The 26,219-nt window shown below is 39.0% G+C and overlaps 1 protein-coding gene across 1 annotated transcript; it reads left to right on the forward strand.

The window, feature by feature from the left end:
- The first annotated feature begins 5,836 nt into the window (after nt 1–5,836).
- Nucleotides 5,837–6,784, forward strand: LOC142426677 (olfactory receptor 4K2-like). Its single transcript, XM_075532260.1, has one exon. The coding sequence runs from the start codon at nt 5,837–5,839 to the stop codon at nt 6,782–6,784; it is 948 nt and encodes a 315-aa protein (XP_075388375.1).
- Nucleotides 6,785–26,219: the final 19,435 nt, after the last annotated feature.

Raw genomic sequence — 26,219 nt, forward strand, 5'->3', positions numbered from 1 at the left:
TCCTACAGATGTCATAAATTTAATTATTGTGTATTCCATGTGTACGGTTACTATTTATGGTGTTGAAAAAGATATTCCCAATGAAGTCATCATTGATCCTGCAAAATTCTATCATGTGATCTTGAAAGGTTCTTTATGTTGATGAATGCAATGTCATTCATCTTAAATTTTTCATTCTCAATAGTAAATCTTATCATTGTCCTACTCAAAGTGACCGATAACCACTCCATTTCATCTCAGTAATGCTTAGGATATCAGTCATCATTTGTTCCATGTTATTTATGAAGAATCCCAAATTTTCAATGTTCATATATAGTACATTTACATTCTGGTTCATAACGGATATTTGTGGCACTTTCTTTTCATTTTGACTGATGTCCTCTCAGCAAATGAAGGACTTGAAAGATATACTCCGTCTGGTTCTTCCCCAGTTATATGTTGAGTGCCTTTCTAACCTAAGGGTCTCTTCTTCCAACTCTGGACGAGACAATGTTCTTAAGGCTTTCTGCGGCTTCCTAAGAATAGTACAACTTTTCCTTCTACCCAGTCTGTTAGTGTGGGAGCTCTGCTGAAATCATGGGTGACCCTAGTGGCATTGGAAATAAATGTCACATGGGTGCTAGTACCACAGCAGTGCACAAGCCCCCACATTATGACAGGCTGATGGATGGTGTTTCCACCGCTTCCTTTCCTAAAATAAATACCCTTGTAAATAGTGTCATGGAGTCGTGCATTTATTTCGATAACTTGATCCTAGAAGATATTTTTACATCATAGGACTTAGAATTTAACACTATATCACCAAGGGGTTTGTTATTGTTGTTTGTTGTTTTCTTATCCAGCAATCCAGACATTCACCAACAGCTCAGAAATACATCCATTTCTTATCCTTCTTTTAAATTTTGATCAATCTGATGGATAAAATAACACATATTTGTATTATAATATGTAGGTCCCCAATTATTAATGAAGCTAATTAATTTTGATAGGTTTTTATATCTTAGGAATAGTAATTTTTCAGAAATCTGGCAAATATTTATTCTCCCATTTCCTTTTAATTATGTATGTGATGTATATAATTTTTTTTGTTTTTCAATGTTTTATATATTTTTTAATTAAAAAATCATTTTATTAGGGGCTTGTAAAACTCTTATCACAATGCATACATCCATCCATTGTGTCAAGCACATTTGTTGCATGATGCATATTTTAATATGCATAAATACACTTGTTTAAAACTAATTTTATTAAGGAATAATTTACAACAAGGAAAATTACTAATTTTAAGTGCTTAATTCAATCAGTTTTGCAAATAAATAGACTTGTACAACAACCCCCACAATCATGATGTAGAATATTTCCATAACTTTGGAAAGTTTCCTTATACTTTTTAAAATATAGATCTACTTGACCCAATCCCTGAACCCTTGATCAGCTTCCCATCTTTTTTAGTTTTGACTACAGAATTTCATTTAGTACACAGATTTATACTAGACATAATCATATTGTTATTATTCAGTAATACAAATATTACTAATGGCAGCTACTTGAAATTCTCATTTAAAAATAATATTCCCATTGCTTGTACTTAACCAAGGTTTTCCTTTGACTTATTTCCATTATTATCACCTGCTTGAAAGTTTTCCCTTCTCCAAACCATTGAGGAAATTTTTTACAAAATAGTACTTTTGAATTGCCCTCACTCTGTGTATTGTATTACTTTACATGGCTCCCTATTGTCGTTTACATCAAGTGATGCATTTTAGAATGCATTCCTGCATTTATAAGCAGCATATTGGATAGCAATGCCATATAAAAGATGTCACGGTCATTCGGTAAATAGCTATCAAATTCCCCCTGTATGGATTTGTATCATGCTTTTCTCCCTCACACCAGTTATCCCTTGCCAATCTAAATTTTAGTTTGCATTTTTGGACAATTTCATCACCTGGTTCTGCAAGAGCATATCCATTCTTGAATTCACCACACTGCCAATTTTCCTTTCTCTAAAGTCAATTTCACTCGTGATCTCTGAGAATTGATTGCACAATCAACTAAATTTATTCGGCTGTATTTTTGCCTATTAGACTACTTATGGGTGTCAAATACCTCATAGACACTCAAATTTATTTGTGAGGCAATGCCAATTTTTAAATTTCATTTTGTGCTCTCTAGAATGGGATGAATTTACTATGAATCCCTATTAAAATTTATTTAGCTGATATGTCTGGTTGCCTCTTGAAAATATGACTTTCTTTCCTTTCCCTGAACCACTCAGGTCCAGGTGAAAACAATCCCAGTAAATTCCCCAAAGACCTAGAGATAGCTTCCCTTTGTGAAACAAATGATACCGACTTCGTTGTTTAATAAATCCCACTGAAAGATGATCTTGGTAAGTTTCCAAATCCCTACAACATCCATTTTTTTTCTACAGCTGCTTAACAACTAATGATTCAATGAGGCCACTTATATTTAAAACCGACCACCTACATGCTCTCTGGCAGAAGCCTACTCATCATTTGGATATTCCATCGTTCTGATTCTGTTCTAGGTCTGGTAAGTGCTTTCAAATGACTTTAAATGCCTGTCTGTCCTTTCCCTTTCTCCATGGAGGTGAGAACAGTAAAACAGCTTGTGCATATGTTGCTGCCTATGAGGAAACAATTCAAATGAAAGCAATATGATATATCCTTGAGGAAGACATTCAATGAGATGGATGGCCGCAATGTCTGCAACAATGGGCGCAGGATAGTGCTTCCTTCATTGTCTTTAGGGCTGCCGTCGGTCAGAATCATCGCTACAGCACCTGGCAACAATCTCCTTTCGGTAAATTTGTGTAAGTCATAGATCATAAATATGTATCAGTGGAATAGACACATGTTTTAAAGATAAAGAAATTGAAATTAAGTCCTCCTTTGTTGACTAGAACCTGACTGCCACATTTTTCTCCTCCACGAGGCTGCTGGATTACGACTAGTGATGTTTTAGATAAAGCCACACACTTAATCACTGTGCTCCCATGGCTCCCATGACTGCAAAGAAAAGACCCACAAATACAACATGTTCATGTTGGTGCATGAAGATACAAAGGATCAAATAACACAGAAGAGAACCCTACAAATAGACATGATCACACATGGAAATTGTGTGTATGGTAAAAGGTATATCAAATGAGTGCAGAACATAAGCACTTTTAATATGTGATTTTGAGATTACTGAATAGCCAGGTGGGAAAAAGGTAAAACTTCATCCATTCCTCATATCTGAACTGTAGAATCCAAAGGGGCCAAAGCTTTAGATGTTAAAATGGAAGCTACACAAATATCAGGAACATAAATTTCTATGGACTGAGAGAAAATAATTCCTAACAAACCCCCAAATTCAGAAACAATAAGAGGAAATATAAAAAAAATTTTGATTACATAAATAATTTTATGTGGTGGAAAAACAAAAGCAAAATTAATGGATTAGTATCAGAATAAGTAATTCTTAATGTATATCTGTTGGATTTTAACCAGGGAACATTCATCTGTCAATATGTTCATAGTTTTTCTCTAGAAACTGTTCGTTGAAACTTCACAATAATGTTGCTTAATGACCCAGGTCTCTTGCATGTGATACAGCTAGTGTATGTGGTTGATTTGCTCTTTCATGGAGGATACGCTTGTAGTGAATTATGACTCTGTGTGTGTGCACTCATACTGAATACATTGTCTGCACAGAGTAACTGCTTAGTCCATGCTATTTATTTTCCTTTGGATTATATAAACAAACAGATAAATACTCAGAAAGGTAAGCATGGCAGTTTTGGATGATATGACCTAGTTTGGTTACCAATTAATATCAGAAGGGAAACATTATTTGTAATTTCTGTGAATTACATTGTATTTCCCTAGAGTCTCTAATAATCTATAATTCCCTTTCACATTGATGTGCCAAATGAGGCTAGGAAGAATGAGAGAAATAAATTTTCATAAATTCATGAATACATGTTGTTAGAACAATTCGATGAGAAATAAAGTGTTATTAATCAGTTAGTAATTTATGTACATGAAGTCCATAATTCAAATATTATTTATGTCCTCATTTAATCCCTCTGCCCAGGAAACGTCAGATAGTAAATATTAGACCTTGATTTTCCCAGAGCCATTTTGAGAAGCATTTATATAATTATGATGAAACAATTTACTAAATATGTAATGTATCATCATTAATATGGTATTATAGTCTCCTTTACTGGAGTCTAAATTTTGGTGAAAACTCGCCTTCTGTAGGTTCAGTTTTTTTTAAACTTTTGGTTGTTAGAACCTCTGTTAAAATGATGTCTTTGACATTGAAACTTCAATAATCCAGCAAAGAAAGTAACCCCTTAATATACAATACATCTCTCAGGTTTGATGTTAAAGTGGCTCATTTATAAGTTAAGCTTATGTGTTAACAATATTGTGTGCATATGGCTATGTCTCTTTTAATTGCACTTTTATGAAAATAACAAGCATAGTGTATATTTGTGCAAGTCTTATAATCCTCTTAAATATTATTTTCATAAATTTTATATACACCTTATATGTGTGGGTGCATTGCTTGTGCAAAACCCAGTACTTAACCTGGAATATTACTTATTATTAATTGCATCAAGAAGAAACTATCACACATTATTAAGTTATTCTCCAAATGTCATAAAAAAGCAGTCTTGATTATTTATTTACCTTTTTAAAAAATATGAGAAATATGTGTAAAAGGCAGGTGTATTGCTTAGAGGAACTTTGTTGTTAGTGTTACGGATTTTCAAATTGGTGTGGAAAATAGAGCAGTGTCCTGAAAATCAGCCAGTTGAATTAAAATAAAACTTCTGCTTGGGAAAGAGCAATTTCTAAATAGAAGTGCAACAATATATAATAAAATTACCATCTAATTTTAGTATAAGAACAGCATAGGACCCTAGATATTCAGATGATAGATTGTGATAGCTACCCAGGAAACAGTTGTTTGAGTTGATATACCAACATCACCGCCATTGATTTGATTCTGATTCAGAATAGAATTGTCCCATGAGATTTTCAATGCTGTCAATTTTTTACAGAAGCAAATTGTCACATCTTTCTCCACGGAGATTCTAGTGAGTACTAACTGCTGACCTTCTGAGTATCAGGTAAGCACTCAAAACACTGGGCTAGCAGGGAGGCATCAATGTTTACACAAACCCAATCACACTCACTGGCATCAAGTCAATTATGACTGATGGTGACCCTACAGGACAGGGTTGAACTGCACCTGTGGGTTTCCTAGACTGTAAGTGTTTATGGGAGTAGAAAGCCTAGTCTTCCTACTGAGGAGATGGCTGGTGATTTCGAACTACTAACTTTGATGTTAACATACTAACTTGTGACCACTATACCACCAGGGCCCCTATCAATGTTTACAGAACCCCCCAAACTCTACTGAATTGATTCTGACTCATAGTTACCCCACAGGATAGAGGAATGACTCCATATGGTTTTCAAACTTATGAATATTTATGGAAGCACACTGCCTCAATCTTTCTCCTATAGAGCAACACAATGGTTCACACCCCTGATCCTTTAGTTGGCAGCCCGACTCTGAATCCACTGCACCACCAGGGCCCCATAGGACACCCATGACTAATTCTCCTATGTCCTCTATAGGGACCATAGACAATACTAGGTTACATACACATCGAAATCAAAAGCAAAAATGATCACTGTATCTTCAGTAAAAGTAGAGTTTCAGAATTACAGTTTTGCTTCATGGAGTATGACTTTTTCTTGATTTTTGTTTTTCTGTTGTACAGGCTTTTCACCCATCAATTAATACAATGGATGTTGCCAATAAATCAACTGTCTCTGAGTTTATTTTGCTGGGCCTCTCCAGTTCCTGGGAGCTACAGATGTTCCTCTTCGCAGTGTTTTCATTGTTTTATGTAGTTACAATAGTGGGTAATAGTCTCATCGTCATCACAGTTATCGCTGACTCTCGCCTACACTCACCCATGTATTTTTTGCTTACCAACCTTTCAATCATTGATATGTCTCTTGCTTCCTTTGCCACCCCCAAGATGATTACAGACTACCTCACTGGACATAATGTTATTTCCTTCGATGGTTGCATAAGCCAGATCTTTTTTCTTCATCTTTTTACTGGTACCGAGATTATTCTACTCATGGCTATGTCCTTTGACAGGTATATAGCAATATGCAAACCCCTCCGCTATGCTTCGATCATAAGCCCTCAAGTGTGTCTTGCCCTTGTGGTGGTTTCCTGGGTTGTGGGAGTCGTGCATTCAATGAGCCAGGTCATCTTTGCCCTCACTTTAACATTCTGTGCTTCCAATAAGGTAGATAGTTTTTTCTGTGACCTTCTTGTGGTTTTCCAGTTGGCGTGTATAGAAACTAATGTTCTGGGTCTCTTTATGATCTCAACAAGTGGCATAATTGCTCTGTCCTGCTTTATTCTTTTATTTAATTCTTATGTCATTGTCTTGCTTACTATCAAACAGCATTCTTCAGGGGGATCCTCCAAGGCCCTGTCCACTTGCACAGCTCATTTCATCGTTGTTTTCATGTTCTTTGGACCATGCATCTTCATCTACATGTGGCCACTCAGTGATTTTCTGATAGAAAAGGTTCTGTCTGTGTTTTATACCATCTTTACTCCAGTCCTGAACCCAATAATCTATACCTTGAGGAATCAGGAAGTTAAGACAGCCCTGAGGAAAGTGAAGAATAGGTTTCTAAAGTCCAACAAAGTGACCCCTCATCATTAATTTTAGGTTGAATTTCTTGTTCTAGGTAACTTCTTGTCTTAGCTTTTTGTTTTGTTTTGTTTTAAACGTTTTATTAGGGGCTCATACAACTCTTATCACAGTCCATACATATACATACATCAATTGTATAAAGCACATCTGTACATTCTTTGCCCTAATCATTTTCTTTTCTTTCTTTTTTATTTCCTTTTCTTTTTTTACATTTTATTAGGGACTCATACAACTCTTATCACAATCCATACATATACATACATCAATTGTATAAAGCACATCCATACATTCCCCGCCCGAATCATTCTCAAAGCATTTGCTCTCCACTTAAGCCCTTTGCATCAGGTCCTCTTTTTTTTTTTTCCCTTCCTCCCCGCTCTCCCCTCCTTCATGTGCCCATTTGTAATTTATACATCGTTATTTTGTCATATCTTGCTCTATCCGAGTCTGCCTTGCCCCACTTCTCTGCCGTTCCTCTCCCAGGGAGGAGGTCTCATGTGGATCCCTGAAATCAGTTCCCCCTTTCCAACACACTCACCCTACACACTCTCAGCATCGCCCCTCACACCCTTGGTCCTGAAGGTATCATCCACCCTGGATTCCCTGTGCCTCCAGCCGTCATATGTAGCAGTGTACAACCTCTGCCCTATCCAGCCCTGCAAGGGAGAATTCGGATCATGGTAGTTGGGGGGAGGAAGCATCCAGGATCTGGGGGAAAGCTGTGCTCTCCATCGGTACTACTTCGCACCCTGACTGACCCTTCTCCTCCCCTAAACCTCTCTATGAGGGGAACTCCAGTGGCCGACACTTGGGCCTTGGGTCTCCACTCTGCACTTCCCCCTTCATTCAATATGGTATATATATAAATATATATATATACACACACACACACATATTCTTTTTTTTTTTTTTGCATGATTCCTTATACCTGATCCCTTTGGCACCTCGTGATCGCACTGGCTGGCGTGCTTCTTCCATTTGGGCTTTTTTGCTTCTGAGCTAGATGGCTGCTTGTTGGTCTTCAAGCCTTTAGGACCATGGACAATAGCTCTTTTGATAGCCGGACACCATCCGCTTTCTTCGCCACATTTGCTTATGCACCCATTTGTCCTCAGCGATCCTATCATGGAGGTGTGCACCCAATGATATGATGATTTTTTGTTCTTTGATGCCTGATAACTGATCCCTTTGGGATCACTCGCTCACACAAGCTGGTGTGTTCTTCCATGTGGGCTTTATTGCTTCTGAGGTAGATGGCCGCTTGTTTATCTTCAATCCTTTAAGACCCCAGTCACTATCTCTTTTGATAGCCCGGCACCATCAGCTTTCTTCACCACATTTACTTGTTAACCCACTTTGGCTTCAGCAGTTGTGTCGTGAGAGTGAGCATCATAGAGTACCAATTTAATAAACGAAATTATTCATGCATTGAGGGCGTGCTTGAGTAGAGGCCCAAGGTCCGTCCGCTACCTTAATATTAAACCTATAAATGTAGACAATTAGATCTATTTCCCCATCCTCCTATATATGTTTGCATGTACATGTGTTTGTCTAGACCTCCATAAATGCCCCTTGACTCCCAGCTCCTTCCTCCATCTCCCTTGACGTTCCTGCTGCCCCACCACCATGCTCTGTCCCCACCTGGGCTACAGCTATACCGCTTCTCTACGCAACCTTACCCTTGATGGTTCCCCATCAGGCCTGCCACTCCCCCCTCACTACCATTTTGGGTCCCATGTTGTTCCCTTGTCCCTGTGTTTATTAACACCACTTCCTTACACTCCTCCCCCTCCCCCACCCGGAACTGTCTGTCCCCCCGGAACTATATGTCCCCTTGTTTTTCCTCCAGAGAGTTCATCCAGCCTGTCCTATTCAGACTGACCTGTGGAGACACAAACATGCACGAAAACAAGACAGAGGAAAACAAAGCAACAGTATACAACCAGACAATAAAACTACAAAAACAAACCACTGACAAAGAACACAACAAAACACTTCACAAAGAAAGGCTTGTAGTTCGTTCAAGGATCGTTTGCTGGCCCTTAGGAGCGTTCTCCAGTCCAGTCTGTTGGGGCACCATGCCCTGGCCCCAAAGTCCACTTTCACCATTCCCTGGGGACCTTGCCACTCCATTCCCTTGCTGGTCCACTGCACTCCCCCAGTGCTTTGCCTCGGTGTGGTGGGATCAGGTCAGGTGCAATTCCCATACTGTGTCTCTGGTGCTGTCCCCTCTATCGCCCTTAGTCACTGAGGGGCATCATGTCTCATAGTAGGGCCAGCCATGTTGTTCTCTCTGTGGACTGGCTGCTCTACTCAGGAACATCATCCTCACGGCCTCGTGGGCCAGGCTGTGTTCCACTGTCTCCTCCTGCCCCTTCATCTGCTCCCGTGTGCTCTGATCAGATATGTCCATCTACCAGAGCTGCAGAATCAATGTCATCCTTTGAAACAAATTCTTTTCGGGGGAGGGGCAGGAACCCACTTAATTTTTGGTGCTGGGGCCAGCCTCCCAGACCTCTCCACAGGTTCCCTACTCCACGCCGGGATATTGCATTCACAAGTTGCGGCATTGGATTGAAGTCTGGTCCCACTTTCCCTGTGGAGATATAAACAATACCCTCCCCTTGGGTGGATTAGTGCCCCATGCCCCCAATTCCCTTTTCTTCCTTATATTCATCCTTTTATTTTCCTTTCCCCACCTCCTCCACTGTTGTCTACCATGTGCAACCCTGGTTTTGATCTAGTCTCTGCCATACTACACAGTCTTCACCCCAGAAATGTTTGTATACAGTAGCTTTTTCCCCTATGCCACTTTTGCATTAAAAAAAATTTTTTTAATACTTACCTCAGGGGGCTCATGTTGTACTTGTCCTTTTTTGCCTGACTTACTTCGCTTAGCATGATTACCTCCAGTTCTTCCCATGCTGCTATGTGCCTCATACGTTCATCACTGCTTTTTAGTGATGCGTAGTACTCCATTGTATGTATATACCACAGTTTTTTAATCCAATCGTCAGTTGATGGAAATTCAGGATGCTTCCAACTCCTTGCAATTGTGAACTGTGCCGCAATGAGCATTGGAGCACAGATGTCTGGTCTTGGTTTGTTCCTTGCCTCTTCCGGGTATATGCCAGGTAGGGGGATTGCTGGGTCATATGGTAACTCTATTTCCATCTGTTTTAGGTATCGCCAGGTTGATTTCCATAGTGGCTGTACATACTTACAGGCCCACCAGCAGTGGATGAGAGTTCCTGTCTCCCCACAGCCCCTCCAACACTTGTTGCTTTTTGATTTTTTGAATTGGGCTACCTTTGAGGGTGTCAGGTGGTACCTCATTGTTGTTTTAATTTGCATTTCTCTTATGGCTAAAGATCGGGAACATTTTCTCTTATGTTTGTTGGCCATTCGGATTTCTGTCCCTGTGAAATTTCTGTTCAGCTCCTTTGCTCACTTTTCAAGTGGGCTATTGGTTTTTTCTTTTTGGAAGCTAGGAGAGTATTGTAGATTTTAGTAATAAGACCTTTGTCTGATGTGTCATTGCTAAAGATGTTTTCCCAGTCTGTGGAATCTCTTATTACTTTCTTGGTGAATTCTTTAGATGTATACAAGTGTTTTATCTTCAGTATATCCCATTTGTCAATTTGTGCCTCCTCTGTGTTTGTGGCCTTCCCTATTTCTGATAGCCTGTGTATTCCCTGCGCCAAAGTTCTCAAGTTGGTCCCAATCCCCTCATTGATGGCCCTAATAGTTTGGGGTTTAACTTCAAGGTCTGTGATCCACCTTGAGTTTATTCTTGTGCATGGAGTGAGATAAGGGTCTTGCTTCATTTTCTGCATGTGGATATCCATTTTTTCCAGCACCACTTGTTAAAGAGGGCGTCGGCTTCCCATTTGATATATTTGGGGCCGTTATCAAAGATCAGCTGTGTGTATGCTGATGCTTTTATTTCTGGGTTTTCAGTTCTTTTCCATTGGTCTGAGTATCTGTCATTGTACCAAAAACATGCAGTTTTGAGAACTGTGGCTGCATTGTATGTGCCAAAGTCAGGTAAAGCAAGCCCTCCCACGGTGTCCTTCTTCTTGAGGAGTTCTCTGCTAATTCTGGGTTTCTTCCCTCTCCATATGAAGTTGGTAATCAGTTTTTCCATTTCTTTGAAGAAAGATGATGGTAATTGTATCGGGATGGCATTAAACTTATATAGTGCTTTTGGCAGAACTGACATCTTAACTATATTAAGTCTCCCAATCCAAGAGCATGGAATATTCTTCCATTTGTTGAGGGCACTCTTGGTTTCTTGTAATAGTGTTCTATAGTTTTTCCTATATAGATCTTTTGTTTTTTTCAGTCAGGTGTATCCCTAGATATTTCTATTTGTGTTTGGCTATTGTGAAGAGTACCACCTTTTTTATCTCTTTTTCTGTGGTCTTATCTGATGTGTATAACAGTCTGATGGACTTCTGTTTGTTGATCTTGTATCCTGCCACTCTGCCAAACTCTTCTATTGCTTCCAGTACTCCCCTTGTGGAACTTTTGGGATTTTCCATATATAGAATCATATCATCTGCAAATAACGATAGTTTCACCTCTTCCTTCCCCAGACGAATACCTTTGATGTCACTTCTTTGCCTTATGCTGTTAGCTAAAACCTCCAGCACGATATTAAATAGGAGTGGGGACAAGGGGCATCCTTTTCTGGTCCCTTTTTCAGTGAGATTGTGTTAGTCTTTTCTCCATTAACTACCACTTTGGCTGTTGGTTTTTCATATATAGCTTGTATTGTCTTGAGGAACTTTCCTTCCATTCCTATCTTCGCTAGTGTCTTAAACAGGAATTGGTGTTGGATGTTGTCGAATGCTTTTTCTGCATCTATTGATATAATCATGTGATTCTTATACTTTTTCATGTCAATGTGACGAATAGTACTATTGGTCTTTCGTATGTTGAACCATCCCTGCATCCCTGGTATGAATCCCACTTGGTCATGGTGAATTATTTGTTTTATATACTTTTGTATTCTGTTGGCTAGTATTTTGTTAAGGATTTTTGCATCAATGTTCATTAGGGATATTGGTCTGTAGTTCTAGATTCTTGTGGGATCTTTGCCTGGTTTGGGTATCAGAGTTATACTAGCTTCATAGAAGGAGTTTGGGAGTTTGCCATCTTTTTCTATGTTCTGGAAAAGTTTGTGTAGGAGTGGTATTAGTTCCTCCCTGAATGCTTGGTAGAATTCTCCAGTGTAGCCCTCTGGTCCAGGCGATTTTTTTGTTGGCAATCCCTTGATAACCTTTTCTATTTCTTCTATTGCTATGGGTCTGTTGAGATTCTTGATTTCCGCCGAGGATAGTCTAGGGAAGGATTGTTTTTCCAGGAATTTGTCCATGTCTTCCAAATTGTTGAATTCATTGGAGTACAATCCTTCATAGTACTGTGTAACTGTCCTTTTGATTTCATTAGGGTCTGTTGTAATGACCCCTCTTTCATCCCTTATTCTTGTTATTGAGATTTGTTCCCTCCTTTCTTTGGTTAGGTTTGCCAATGGTCTATCGATCCTGTTTATCCATTCAAAGAACCAACTTTTAGCGATATTAATTTTTTCCATAGTTTTTTTATTTTCCCTCTCCTGAAATCAGCCCTGATTTTTATAATTTCTTTTCTTTTGCTATTAGTAGGGTTGTCCTGCTGACTCTGCTCTAGTTTTTGTAAATTTTGTGTCAGCGTATCAATCACGATTCTCTCTTCCTTTCTTAGGTGTGCTCGTATTGCTATGAACCTTCCTCTGATGACTGCCTTTGCTGTGTCCCATAAGTTTTGGTACGTCGTGTGCTCATTTTCATTGGCTTCTAGAAATTTCCTGATTTCATCTCTGATCTGCACCAGTATGCACTCCTTTTGCAGTAGAGAGTTATTCATTCTCCAATTATTTGCTCTTATTTTCTTTGTCTTCTTTATGTTGATTTCCAGTCTTATGGCACAGTGGTCAGAGAGAGAGGTCTGTATTATTTCAATGTGCTTAAATTTATGTAGATTTGCCTTATGCCCCAGCATTTGGTCTATCTTCGAATATGTGCCATGAAAATTTGAAAAGAATGTGAAAATTTTTTTATTTGGATGAAAAGCTCTGTAAATATCTATTAGGTCAAATTGTCTAATTGTGGAGATTAGCTCCCTAGTCTCCTTGTTGAGTTTCTTTCCCTGTGATCTATCTTTCTCAGTGAGTGGTGTGTTGAAGTCGCCCACTATAATTGTGGAGTCTGTGATTTCTTTCTTAATCTTTTGGAGTGTTTGGTTGACGTATTGAGCTGGTCTCTCATTCGGGGAATATATGTTTACAATGCTTAGTGGTTCATTGTCTATGATTCCCTTGAGCATTATATAGTGTCCGTCCTTATCTCTTTTTCTGGTTTGCACTTTGAGGTCAATTTTATCCGAGATAAGTTTGCAACCCTTGCTTTTTTTTGTATTGCTGTTTGCTTGGTAGTTCCTTCTCCAGCCTTTGATGCTCAGCCTTTTTTGGTCTGTAGCCTTGAGATGTGTCGCCTGTAGGCAGCTAATTGATGGGTTGTGTTTTCTAAACCATTCTGCTAGTCTCATTCTTTTAATGCCTGAGTTCAGGCCATTGATATTCAGGGTTATTATCTCAATGTGCGCACTCTGTAATGCCATTTTAAACCTTTTGTGTTGGGAGTTTTCCTACTTTCCTTTATCATTAGTATGTGTTTTGTGTGGGTTTCATTCTTGACTTCTTTCCATCCTTAAGCCATTGCTATCTTGGGGCCTGTTTTCTCTTTGTTGTGCTCTGGGTGCAGTTGTTCTATGTGTTGGTCTCTTATTTGTGCTTGGTGAGTGTTGTTCTTCTGCTCATACTGAGTCGGCGAGGATCTTTTGTAAGGCTGGGTTTGTTGTAACGTATTTTTTGAGTTTTTCCTTGTCTGGGAAGACTTTTACTTCTCCATCGATCTTGATCGATAATTTGGCTGGGTAGAGTATTCTTGGATTTGCATTGTTTTCCTTCAACTTTTGGAATATGTTACTCCACTCTCTCCTTTTTTTCATAGTTTCTGCTGATAGGTCTGAACATATCCTTATGTGGTGACCTTTATATGTGATTGCTTTTTTTGCCCTAGCTGCTCTCATGATTTTCTCCTTTTCCTCAAAGTTGGATAGTTTAACTATTATGTGCCTTGGTGATTTCATTTGGGATCCCGTCGTGCTGGTGTTCTTTCAGCATCCTGGATGGTTGCTTGGTTTTCATTAATTAGGCTGGGGAAGTTTTCCTCCAAGAATTCTCTCGCTACTTTTGCAGATGACTTCTTTGTTTTGTCTTCCTCCAGTAGGCCAATAATTCTAATGTTCCTCTTCATAGAATCAGACATAGCTCTTAGGTTTTCTTCGGCTTCTCTGATGGTATTAGATTTTTGTTCACGTTTATTAAAATCTGCTTGGCTGTCCTACAACACTAATGCGGTTCTCTGATTCCTCCAGTTGATTCTGAAGGAACATGATTTTGCTATTGTTTTTCATTATTTCCTCCCTACGCTCCTGTATTTCCCTTTGGTGTATAGCTTTTATCTCCTCTATCGTTTCATCCTTTTTCTGTATTGTTTCCTTCATATCCTGCATGATTCCAAGCAGCATTCTGAGAGTTTATTTGTATGGCTTCTCAATGTCTGCTTCTTCTATGTAGGTTGCTATGCTCAGCACATCTTCTGCCTTTGTCTTTTGTTTCTCCTGTCTTTTCGTTGAGGTCGTTGGGGCTGATGGCTGTTTGAGTTGAATTGTTTTTGAGGGACCAGGTGCCAATTTCTAGTCTCTCTCTGGAAGACTTATAAAGATGCTTCTTTGAACTGCCTACAGCTGATTTTGCAAGGTTATTAACCTACCACTCTATCTTCCTGTGGCTTCCCTATCAGGGGAGTGCCCCAGATGGCAGGTCGGCTGCCTGCCCCAGTGTTGCAGAGGCTGGGCTGAAATTCCTGCTATTGGTTTGAATATTGATAAGTGTTGGCTGAGCTGCCTTATGTCCCTAGGTACAGAGGCAGGAACTCCCTGGTGAGGAGTCAGAGGAGTATCCCCTGGAGAGCAAGCAGGCCTTTCCCTACTCTTGGACTATCTATGCAGGTTGGAGCTCACCTAGCTGGGTGTGGCCCAGGAGCAAATGCCCTAGGGCAATGGGAGTGCCTAGTAAGTCTGCAATGGCTTGTGAGAGAGCAGTTCAGGAACAAGAGGGGGAGAAAAATTAAACAGTGAGACCAAACTGTACTGGGGTACAGGGAAGCAAGGGAAGGAAAAGCAACTATGCAGCGGAGTCCCACTCCATGCCTCTGGACCTGCAAGGGCCCACTCCCTGCCCCAAGCCCCAGCGGCAGTCCATAGCTGAGCCCCAAGAAGAGTCGCATGAAAGCTGCTGAGCAGCCCCCAGAGAAGTGGGGGGTCAGAGAGCAGAGATGTTATCCGACGCCGCAGTGTAGCTGAAGCTTGATCCCTGCCTATGGAACTGTGGGGGGTTGGGTTCAGTCCTTGCTCAGCCCACAAAGTGTGGTAAGCTGTGGCTGTGCCCCGAAAAAGCCCCTGCACAGCCCTCCAAGGCTGCGTGGGAATATAGAGCAGAGACACAAACAGAAGCAACAATGCAGCTGAACACCAATCCCTGCTGGGGGAGGCTCAAGGGCCCTGTCCCTGCCCTGAGGCAGGCAGGGGAAAACTGTGGCTGTGCAGAGGCCAAGCCCTGCTACAGGCTCCAAATGGTCCCGGCTTGGGCAGACACAGGGGCTAGGCTAGGGTCGAGCCCCAGCCGGACTCCACTGAGGTAAGTCAAAAGCCCCCAGTCCCTCAAAACCCCATGGATCTGAGACTACTTATCTTTATGATGCACCTCCTGCGATCCAGGGGCGTTGAATTTCCCTCTGAGCAACTCTCCTGGGCTGGATTCTGCGGAGTCCCTCTGGTATGTGTTCTTCTTGTCTTAACTTCCTGGGCATCGAGTGCCACGGATATTGTACACACAGGACTGGCCATAATTCTGTGTTCAACTCTCACTACTAGTGATCTCAGCCAGCTGAACTTGCCAAGAATTTGTGAGGGCACATGGGATGTGTGTTTGAAAGTATTCTCATGTTCAAAGGCTCAGAAAATATTTTAACTTTCAGAAGAATACGTAGAGAAATAATTTCTTGCAGATGCAATTGCTATCTGTCGCAAGTGTCAGAGTGGTTGTTTCAGTCAGGAGTTTCAATATTAATAATGGATCCATTGGAAAAGAGGGACAAAGAGTGGGTAGAGGAAGGATAAATAACACAAGTAGGGGTTCATGGCATTTACTTACAGCTAGCAATAGAATCATCTCCAGCAGTTGTCCTTAAAGAATGACAAATTAGCTAAATTTCTATAAGCCTCAGGGACTTGATATTGCTTCAGGAGCTTAGTCTTTGAATGACTTCTTTCTACATCCCTGAGTCACTCCTACTTAACATTTAACCGATTTGCAATCTATTCTATTCAAGGAAAGCAGACTTCTATTTCATTTCATAGGCTGGATTAGTCTAATAAAGTAAGTGGAAGAGTCTCCAGCACTCACTCTTAGCAAATAAACATCAATAACACCGTAGTAACTCCCTTTAGGAATGCAGAAGCAGTAGAGATGATGATGGAGTCTGCAAATCAGTACCGAGGCTGATGGATTCTGCAGAAATATGATATGCACTGCAGAGCAGTTCACTTTGTTTAATACTATGGAAATTTAATCTCTGGGAAGTTAAACTCAGAATTAAATGCAGAAATGTAGATTATAATAGTATCTGAACCGATGAAGAACCTACACTTTCAAGTATCACAGTGCTGTACATTTTGGTTAGATTACTTTTTTCTTTTAGCCTTTGGTTGCAAAATTTTTAAAAAGTTGTACTTAGTGACACATTGTCAATATCATAAGCAGACTTCTCTGTAAATAGCCTTTATAAGATGAAATAGTTTTGAAAAGAAAGTTAGGTGCAATATTAGCTTTAAGGCACACAAGCTATTACTATCATTGGATGGAATTAGGATCGCAAGTCTGAAAGGCCATGCACAATATTTTTCGGTGCCATATTTGGTAAATTGTGTTTTTGAATGATGAGATACATTAATGATTATTACTTGGAATTTATGAAGCGATATTGCTAAAATATCGTGCCTATTATATAATCCACCTTGCAACTTATGTTTCAGATCACATCCTTTGCATGGATTAAAACAGTATTCGATAAATGTCAAGTTGTTATTTTCTGGCTTTACTGAGTAAATGACAACAAGGACTGTTTATGTGCTCATTATTATCTCTGAGGGACACATTAAGAAGAGGAAATTAAAAATTTTCCATTTAAAGCCAAATGATAAGAATGTGTTTTTTATTTATCAGTGTCTGTTTATGTTTCTTTTTCCCCCTCTTTTTTAATGCATTCAATGAATTAGGGAACAAATTCTCAATTATAAGTGTATGCTATTGTATTAGACACTTAGTCAAGTGTAAAGTTGTTCGTTAAATTGTTGGCAGTATTCTCATGAGAAAGACATTTTTCTATCCAAAAATATCAAATAGCATTATTCTATTTGAAATAAGGATAAAATCCAACTTTTAGGTTGTATGTATTAACCTTTTTTCTCTTTTTCAGTAGCATTGAAACTATATTCCAGATCAAAGACCTCATTATTTTAAAAGACTTTTTATTGCTGTGTTAGAAATGCCAAAAACAATTCTTTCAAAAATATTTTTGGTCTGAAAGTATATTAACAGTGAACTATATTTTTGTTTGTTTGCAATATCAAATGTGGAATCATTTAAAATGAGCACCATCAGCCTTCAGTGATTTTTGTGGGGACATAGAAAAATCCCCAAATATTACACAAATAAACAAACAAAAACCCTGAGTAATTTGGTAGTAGATAACTGTCCTCAGATAAAGCAAATATGGAGCTAGATTGATAGCTCGGCTGTGCAGTTGACAATAAACAAAGACCAAGAACAACCTCTGAAGAACTTATACTCACCTTCTCTGGTGACACACATGAGGAATCACTGTCCAAAATATTTCTACATCTTAAATAGATACTGCAGTCTTCATTTGGGGTTACCGGTAAATGATCTTATCACTATATTTATTTAAAATGTTGTTGAAGCCTTGGTCCCCAGGACAAGACAGTGGAGTTGTCACTGGCTGCATAAACCACATTACAGATAGGTCCATGCACTAACAGAGCCTCTAAAGGCGGAAGTAATGATTTGCAAAACATGTTCCAGCAGTGCTTACAAAAGTGGGCGAGACTGCCCACTGGTGGGCTTCGCTGGAATGATCCAGGGGTCGTGCAAAAGCAGATACCTACATTTTTATCTTGGATTATGGACTATACTACCAACGTTTTGTTTGTTTTTTTTTAAATGGCTATGGGATCACTGAGTAATTTTTGTTTTGAAAAGAGCGCAGTAGGCTAAATAAATTTGGTACCCTATGGGTTAGACAAACAGAGTCAAGTAATACAGATAACCATATGAGCTTGAGGATAGTTTTCAGTGGTCGGCACTATTTCCAATAACAAAATGGCAGGAATGTTGAGATTTGAAGGATTTACAGGAAGACGACATTGACACCCACCTTTATCATCTCTTAGGTGTTTGTGGAGCCATGAAACACATAGATGGGCTTTTAAAATCTGTGACATGGATCTTGTAAAATTCACTTTACAGGAGTAATTGAGTTTAGGTTATAAACAAAACTATTAAAATCAGGTTTAGGCGAAAATAATAAAGATGACATCTTTTTATCATTTATTAGTTTATTTTGTCTCTAGAAACAAAAATATGGAACGCATCAAGCAGTGCAGTGGCCTTGCTAATCTCAGTGTCATTCCACTTAGTGTATGTCCTGCCAAAGTGACTTCTAATATGTGAAAAGGTTGAGTATATGTAATTGTAATATATAATTGTAAAAAAAAATCCAAAATTTTATATGATGTATGCTTCCAAAAATCTTTGAGGGAAATTCCAGAAAGTGATGTAGTGAAATGGTGGTGAGTTTTCCACAAAGCTCACGAAACGGAAGTCTCAGATCACCTCCTTTGCATGTGTGCTCCAAGGCCCTCAATTTGGCCTAAAAACCTGTTATTCGTAACTTTGTTTTTTGTTTTTTTTTCTTACCATATCTACCTCAGATCATAGATGCTTTAGGCTCTTCAGAATGTAGATCTATCCCTGAAACAGGAGTAAAAACCAGATATTCTGTTGTCTTTTTAACCTGTCTTTACCTACTGTTTATCAGAGGTGTGAACTTGGGCAAGACACTTACTCAGTTTCTTCATTGTAAAAGGAGATAATAATGGAACTTAACCCATAATCTTGTTTAAAGAATAAAAGAATCAGTTTGTGTAATATCTAGAATAAGTGTTCAATACATGTTAATCATAATAAAAATTTTGATCCACTATGGAGATATATGTAAGTATGTATAGATTATTGATTTAGATTTGGGAGAAATTTTCCAGAGTAAGTAGCCTTCAACAATTCATACATAATTTGTTTTGTGATATTAATTATCAACTCCACATAACTGTCACTCCCTCCCTGACTGTCCCATTTCCATTTCCCCTTTCCTATTCCTCCCTGCCTTCTGAGCTTTGCTCCTGGGCAGATCCTCCTGTTTTGATCTCACATGGTTGATCGCTCTAAGGAGTGTTCCGCCCTGCTGTTATAGTTTACCACATTGGTCTGCTTTTTGTTCAGCTGAAAATTGAGCCGCAGGGGCACATTCAGATGCAGTTCTAAAAGGTGAGTAAGGGTCACAGTCTCAGGGGTTCCATTTGTCTCTCTCAAACCTGAAAACCTCACCGTTTTCTAAATGATTTTAGGTTTATTTGTCAATATCTTTTTCAAGGGGCTTGGCACGTCTCTCAAACTGATAATTGAGGTGCTTAATTTCAAAATAAGATTTTATAATGATAAATATCTATGTCTGAGTATGGGCACCTAAAACGAACGTGCATCAGAAACATTCTTCCTAGGCCACAGCAGAAGGATCCAATAAGGAAAGTTCACTAAGCAAACTAGACTTAACCTTAAACTCACCTGAAGCAGCTTTAAGAAACACAATGGCTTACGCTGAGAAGGACCAGATCAACCCAAAGTTACAGACTTAGAGGTCATTGGACTTTGGTTTGGATCTTTTGCTCTCAGGTTTCCCAATAAATGGCAGCTTGAGACTACTATATGTTTGCTATTTTATGCTTTCCTTTATGACATCTTAATATGGCTGGCATGTCTCTGCCTTTGTGAATGATCATTACAGAATCATTTGCCTGATCTCTAATCCTCATTGTTTGTGTAAATAGTATCCAGTCGCTTGAGTATTTTATCTATATAGCTCAACAACCCATGTATTTTTATCTAAAAAGCTGCCCTATCCATGCATAGTTTACTTTTCTAAATAGCATTAGAAATTATATATCATTGACTGGATTAATGATACTATCAGTATAATTACCATATGACCTATAGGGATGATGTATAATGTTCTCCAGTAAAAGTATATTGATGTCTCTAAAAATATGTTTGAAGTTGTCAGGGAATTTGTCTTGCTTGGATCCACAGTCAATACTCATGGAAGCAGCAAAGAAATCAAATGACACATTGCACTGGGTAAATCTGCTACACAAAACCTCTTTAAAACATTGAAAAGGAAGGATATTACTCTGAGGACTAATGTGCACTTGATACAAGCTATGGTATTTTCAATTGCATCATATGCATATGAAAGGTGGACCTTGAAAAAGGAAGACAAAAGAATAACTAATGCATTTGAATTATGGTGCTGGAATCTTGAAAGAACAATCAGTCTGTCCTGAAACTAGTACAGTTAGAATGATCCTTAGGGGCAAGGATGGCAATAGTAGATTTTACTCATTTTGGACATGTTGTTAAGAGAAACATGTCCCTGGAGAAGGACGTCATACTTCGTAAAGTAGCAAGACAGTGAAAAAGAGGAAGATTTTCAATGAGATGGATTGATTCAATGGTTGCCTAGATGGGTTCAAACAATTGTGAGAGTGACACCGGACAGGGCAGTGTTTTGTTCTTTTGTACATAGGGTTGCTATGAAACTGAACTGACTGGACGGCACCAAGCACCAAGAGCAAATAGTGGGCAGGGACATCTATAAACTATAGATCGATAGATTTTGAGTTCCCATTTAATTGTAGCCCTAATCTAAGAAAAATTGATTCTTATGATATGAACCTACTCCATAGCTGCTCTCATGAAGAAATCCCTAAAACATTGCGTGCTATAAGAGAGTATGGTGAAGAAATCGGGTAGTGCTAAGCTATCAGAAAGAATAGCAGCTGGGATCTTAAAGGCTTGTCTTAAAACAATCATTGGTCTAAAAGAGATGACAACTAAATCCACATGGAAGAAGCATACCAACCTGAGTGATCCAAGGATTGTAAATAATAAAATCCAAACCTGGAGGAGGGACTGGTACGAGAGCTTCAAGTTTGAGCCTTCAGTTTGCAGAAGGCTATAGATGACAGTAAAAGCCCAAAATCCATTTGTGGGTCCCCACATGGATTAATCCTCCAGTGAATTCCCTCTGACCATTGACCAAAGACAGGACTAGCCTTGCTATCAGACATAGTGCATTGGAAAATGTACCAGTGCAGATGTAGTTATGTTAAAATATAATGTGTTATTATTTGCTCTTCTATTTGACCGATTTTAATTGTTTTCGGTTATCTTTTCACCTGAGATTTTTCTATATTTAATTTGTTGTTGTCATTTTTGTATGTTTTACTCTATATAAAATCCATGATAGAAAAAAAAATCCATGATAGGTAAATCTATAGACCTGGCAACTGGATTAATAGTTGTTTCAGGTTATGGCAGGAGAGTTTTGGAGAAATGAGGGCTAACAATGATCAGTACTAGAAAAAAGGAAATGTTCTAAAATAAATTGTTATGCACAACTCTTTTCAATGTGTTTAGACTATTGAAATGTATGTTATGTAAACTTTATGCCAATAAAACAGTGACAATAAAAAATAATGTGCATCATGATGAATTTGACAAATTAAAACTTTTTTCCACTAAAAAATTTACATTGATCTCTGTTATGAATTAAATTGTGTCCCCTGCCTCTCTCACTCCTATCCCAGACAAATAAATTGGGATCTTAATCCCTGTACTTTTGTACCTGTGTATAAAACTCAATTTCTTTGTTATGGTTTCTGGTAAGGAGGCAATATCTACGTAGGGTATGTCATAAACCTTGGCACATCTGTGATATAGGAAATAGCACAGTCTGAGTACTTTAAAGAAAGAAATCTACAGAAACTCATGTATAAGAGAGAGTTTTCTACATAAAGGGGAGATGCGCATCAAGAAAACATCCCAACTCAGTGCTCCCCAAGCCCACAAGTCCAACATTAACCCATTAACCATGTGTCTAACACCAATCTGCAAAGTCCTCCTCCATCTCACAAAACACACGCAATGATGCTGACTTCAGGAGGAAAGCCTAGTCAGTGAATGTGTAAGCAACTCAGTGCTAGCAGGGGTCTCCACACAGCTGCTCCAGCACCCAGGGCTACATCAGGGTAGGTCCATGTGGCTTTTCTTCAGGGATGTCTTTCAGGAAGTGAGCCTTGCCAGCTGAAGCTGGGAACTGCTAAAGCAGCTGCACTGTGGTCTGACCATCACAAAGCTAGAGACCTGAGAACTTGAAAGGCGAGACTCACTGAGCCATTTATCCCTTCGCCCTTCCATCAACCCCATATGTGTCAAAGGCCAAACAATGGAAAACAGCCATCACATGAAGATCTTCAAAGAATTAAACATTCCAAATATTAGAAGCTGAAATAAATGAAAAAGGATCTCAACCCCAGTATATGCAAAAATGTCATGTATGCATTTTTAATTTTATTCTGGTAATATATGCTACATATGTAGGGGAAGTGGAGGATATTTTACCCACTTGAACTGGTAATATCTAATTAAAATTTAGTTTATTAACAAACATATTTCAGGCCTTCTTACCTCATTAAATTTTGTTTTCCTTTAGCCTCTTGTGACTATTAATTGTTAATTTGTTGTTAATTTGCCTATATTTGTCTTATCTCTAGTAATTCTACCAGAGTTCTCAATTTGCTTAGACAATTTTATTGATTTCAAGTTTCTTCTCTAACAAAATTCATTCTTAAGGAGGGTGGTTTAGAGCCTATGTGAGTCAATCCATAGTATCCATCAATATAATATGAATTCTTTTGACTAATTTTGTATTTTTATTATAAAATAAAACTCAAATAGGAGGAAGACATGCAAAACTATATGCTTTGATGAAATTGCATAAGGGAAACACATTTTAACAAATCTCAACTCACAAAATGTAAATGGGCCGGCCTCTGGAAAAGTCCAGTAGAAACGCAACTTCTCTCGTTCTGGAATTAACTGCTACCCTTAATTATATAGTAATATATTATTCGAAATTTTAAGTTTTTAGTACCTTGGCATACATTTCATTCAATACTCATACATTAAGTCTTGCTCACTTTGTTTTCTTTTAATACACACAATTCCTCCCATCCTCCACTTGTTTTCCTTATAATTAACATGCTGGAAAGCCTGCGCTATTTGCCTTACAGGGTGTCCCATAGACTGGGGCATGCTGACTGCTTGCCCATCATACATTTCACTATGTACTCCTTCCTTCTGTATTTTCTAAGCATTGAAAATTTTCAAATTGCAAATCCAATATTTTGATCATATTCAGGTTCCTATCTTTTCTAAAACAGTCTAGTTGTGGTCTGATTTATCTATCTATTTATTTATTTATTCTCGAATTGGAGGATCCCAATACCTAGATCTCTCTCTTTTTGTAATGATGGTTGTTGCTCTTATATGCTATGGGTTGCTTCTAAGTTATAGCACTCATATGCACAACAGAGCAAATACAGACTAATTGTGCTTTATAGGTTTGCGATGGGTTGAGAGCTGGGCTTCTAATCACAAAGTAGACAGTTCAAACCTACCAGCTCCTCCACTGGAGAAAGATGAGGCTGGCGGCACTCATACTTATACCTTTAAAAGGCCAGGAGCAGCTCTACTCTGTACTATGAATGCATTGCTCTGAATCAGAGTGGACTTGATTGCAATGGGTATGATTTTGAGTTTTTCTGTTTATCTCTAGCTATTTTTTATTGCCCAAACATATTTTCTATTGTATTTCTCAAGAAGTTTCTTGGGGATCATGTTCTCTAAGTTCTGGTACATTGAAAACTGTTTCTCTGTGTTCTTTGTACTTGAAAGTCATTTTGTTGTAAGTTCCTTTACTATCATCTAACTTATTTCAGGATCTTAAATATGATTTCTAGCTTCTTCCGTCATAAATCTTTACCACAAAATTCCTGATCATATACTTTTAAAAAGTTATATGCTTAGGATTATATATAAGAAATTAGGGGGAAGAAGTAAGAAAACAAGGATAAAAGGATAATAAATAATAATAATAATTTTAAAATTCTCCACTTGCCTATAAATCTAACCTCAACTTTGTGCTGAAACCAAATAAAGATATCAGACAAAGGAGAGTTCATTAGAAACTCTTATTTTTGAACATCACATGTGTATCCATTCAGATTGGATCAGGGAGTCAAATTGGGTGACCTGGAATTATTATACTGATGGATTAGATTTTCTAGTATTACAAGAGTTGATGGAAAATTCTATGGAAGGCCATTGCTTTGAAATCTGATGGTAGACCACAAGATGACACAGAGTATCAAGGATCATGTGAGAGAAAAGCTGGATATGGAGAGACAAAGAGCAAAGTCCACTAGACCCAATGACTACAAACTGGACTCACAACTATCCCTTGCTACTTCTAATACATTGGAAAACAGATGCATGGCCAATTGGCTTGAAGAGACTCATGTTTATGCCTATTCCAAAGAAAGTGATCCACTAGGACATGAAATCATTAAGCACTATCATTACTATCACACACAAGTACAATGCTAGCAAAGGTATACCATTCAGAAATAGTTCTAGCAATACATTGACAGGGAACTTCAAAAAATTCAAGCAGGAGTCAGAAGAGGATGTGGAAGGATATCAGATGGATCTCTGCTAAAAGTAGAAAATACCAGAAAGACGTTTATACGTGCTTATGGATTTTCAAAGGCATTTGACTGCATAAATTATAGTAAATTATCAATAATACTGCAAATAATCAGAATTCCAGAACACCTAATTGTGCTCATGAAAAATCTGTACATAAACAAAGAGGCAGTTGTTTGTGTATAAAAAGAGGCACTAAGTGTTTTAAAACAAGAAGCATATGGGTTAGAATTGTTACATTTACCAAATTTATTCAATCTGTATGAGATTATATGGAGACAAATGTGGCATCATGGGAGGAAGACCATACATAGATGATCCAAGCTTGCTTACTGAAACAAAGTGAAGAACAATGAAAGCATTTATTGATGAAAATCAGATGATAGTCTTCAGTATGGATTTCAACTTAAGATAAAGGAAAAAAGAAAAAGATTTCCTGGAAGGTGGTGACAGAGTGACACATACCAGAGGGACTCTGCAGAATCCAGCCCAGGAAGAGTTGCTCAGAGGGAAATTCAATGCCACTGGATCGCAGGAGGTGCATCATAAAGATAAGTAGTCACAGACCCACGGGGTTCTGAGGGGCTGGGGGCTGTTGGCTTATCTCAGTGGAGGCTGACTGGGACTTAACCTTGGCCCCGCCACTGTCTTTGCCCGAGCCGGGACCATTTGGAGCATGTGGGGGAGCAGGCAGGGGGGGGTGATGGGGGTGGTGGTCTTGACACAGCCATGGTTTGCTGCTGCCTGCCTGGGGCGAGGACTGGACCTTTGTGGCTCCTTGGGCAGGGATTGGGGTTCAGCTATATTGTTGCTTTTGCTCCACAGGCAGGGACTGGGGATCAGCTACATTGTTGCTTTTGTTTCACTCTCTTCTCTCTGTCTGCGTAGTCTTGGAGTGCTGCACAGGGGTTTTTATCAGCACAGCTACAGCTTGCCACAACCGCCTTCTCAGGTGGGCACTAAACCTTTGTGGCTCCTCGGGTGGGGATCCGGACTCAACTACATTTGTGCTTTTGTTTCCCTCTCTTCACTATATACCTGAACAGGCTCAGCGGACTTACTTTTTAATTTTATTTTCTCCTCTTGGTCTCTTTCCTATTCCTAATATACCACTGATGACCTTCAGACTACTCCTCTTAGCCTGGGGCATTTACATCTTCACCACAACCAGCTGGGTGGCCTCCACCCTGTGCAGCTACCCGAGACTGGGAAAGGCCTGCTGACCTCCACCAGGGGATACTCTGCCCACCATCTTACTGGTAAATTCCTACCTCTGTGCCTGGGACCCTATGGCAGCTTGGTCAACACTCGTCA

This window comes from Tenrec ecaudatus, chromosome 14 (genome assembly GCF_050624435.1).
Source record: "Tenrec ecaudatus isolate mTenEca1 chromosome 14, mTenEca1.hap1, whole genome shotgun sequence".
Taxonomy (NCBI): Eukaryota; Metazoa; Chordata; class Mammalia; order Afrosoricida; family Tenrecidae; genus Tenrec; species Tenrec ecaudatus.

Excerpts from the sequence above, each read along its gene's own strand:
- LOC142426677 (XM_075532260.1), top strand. The coding sequence starts at position 5,837 with ATGGATGTTGCCAATAAATCAACTGTCTCTGAGTTTATTTTGCTGGGC.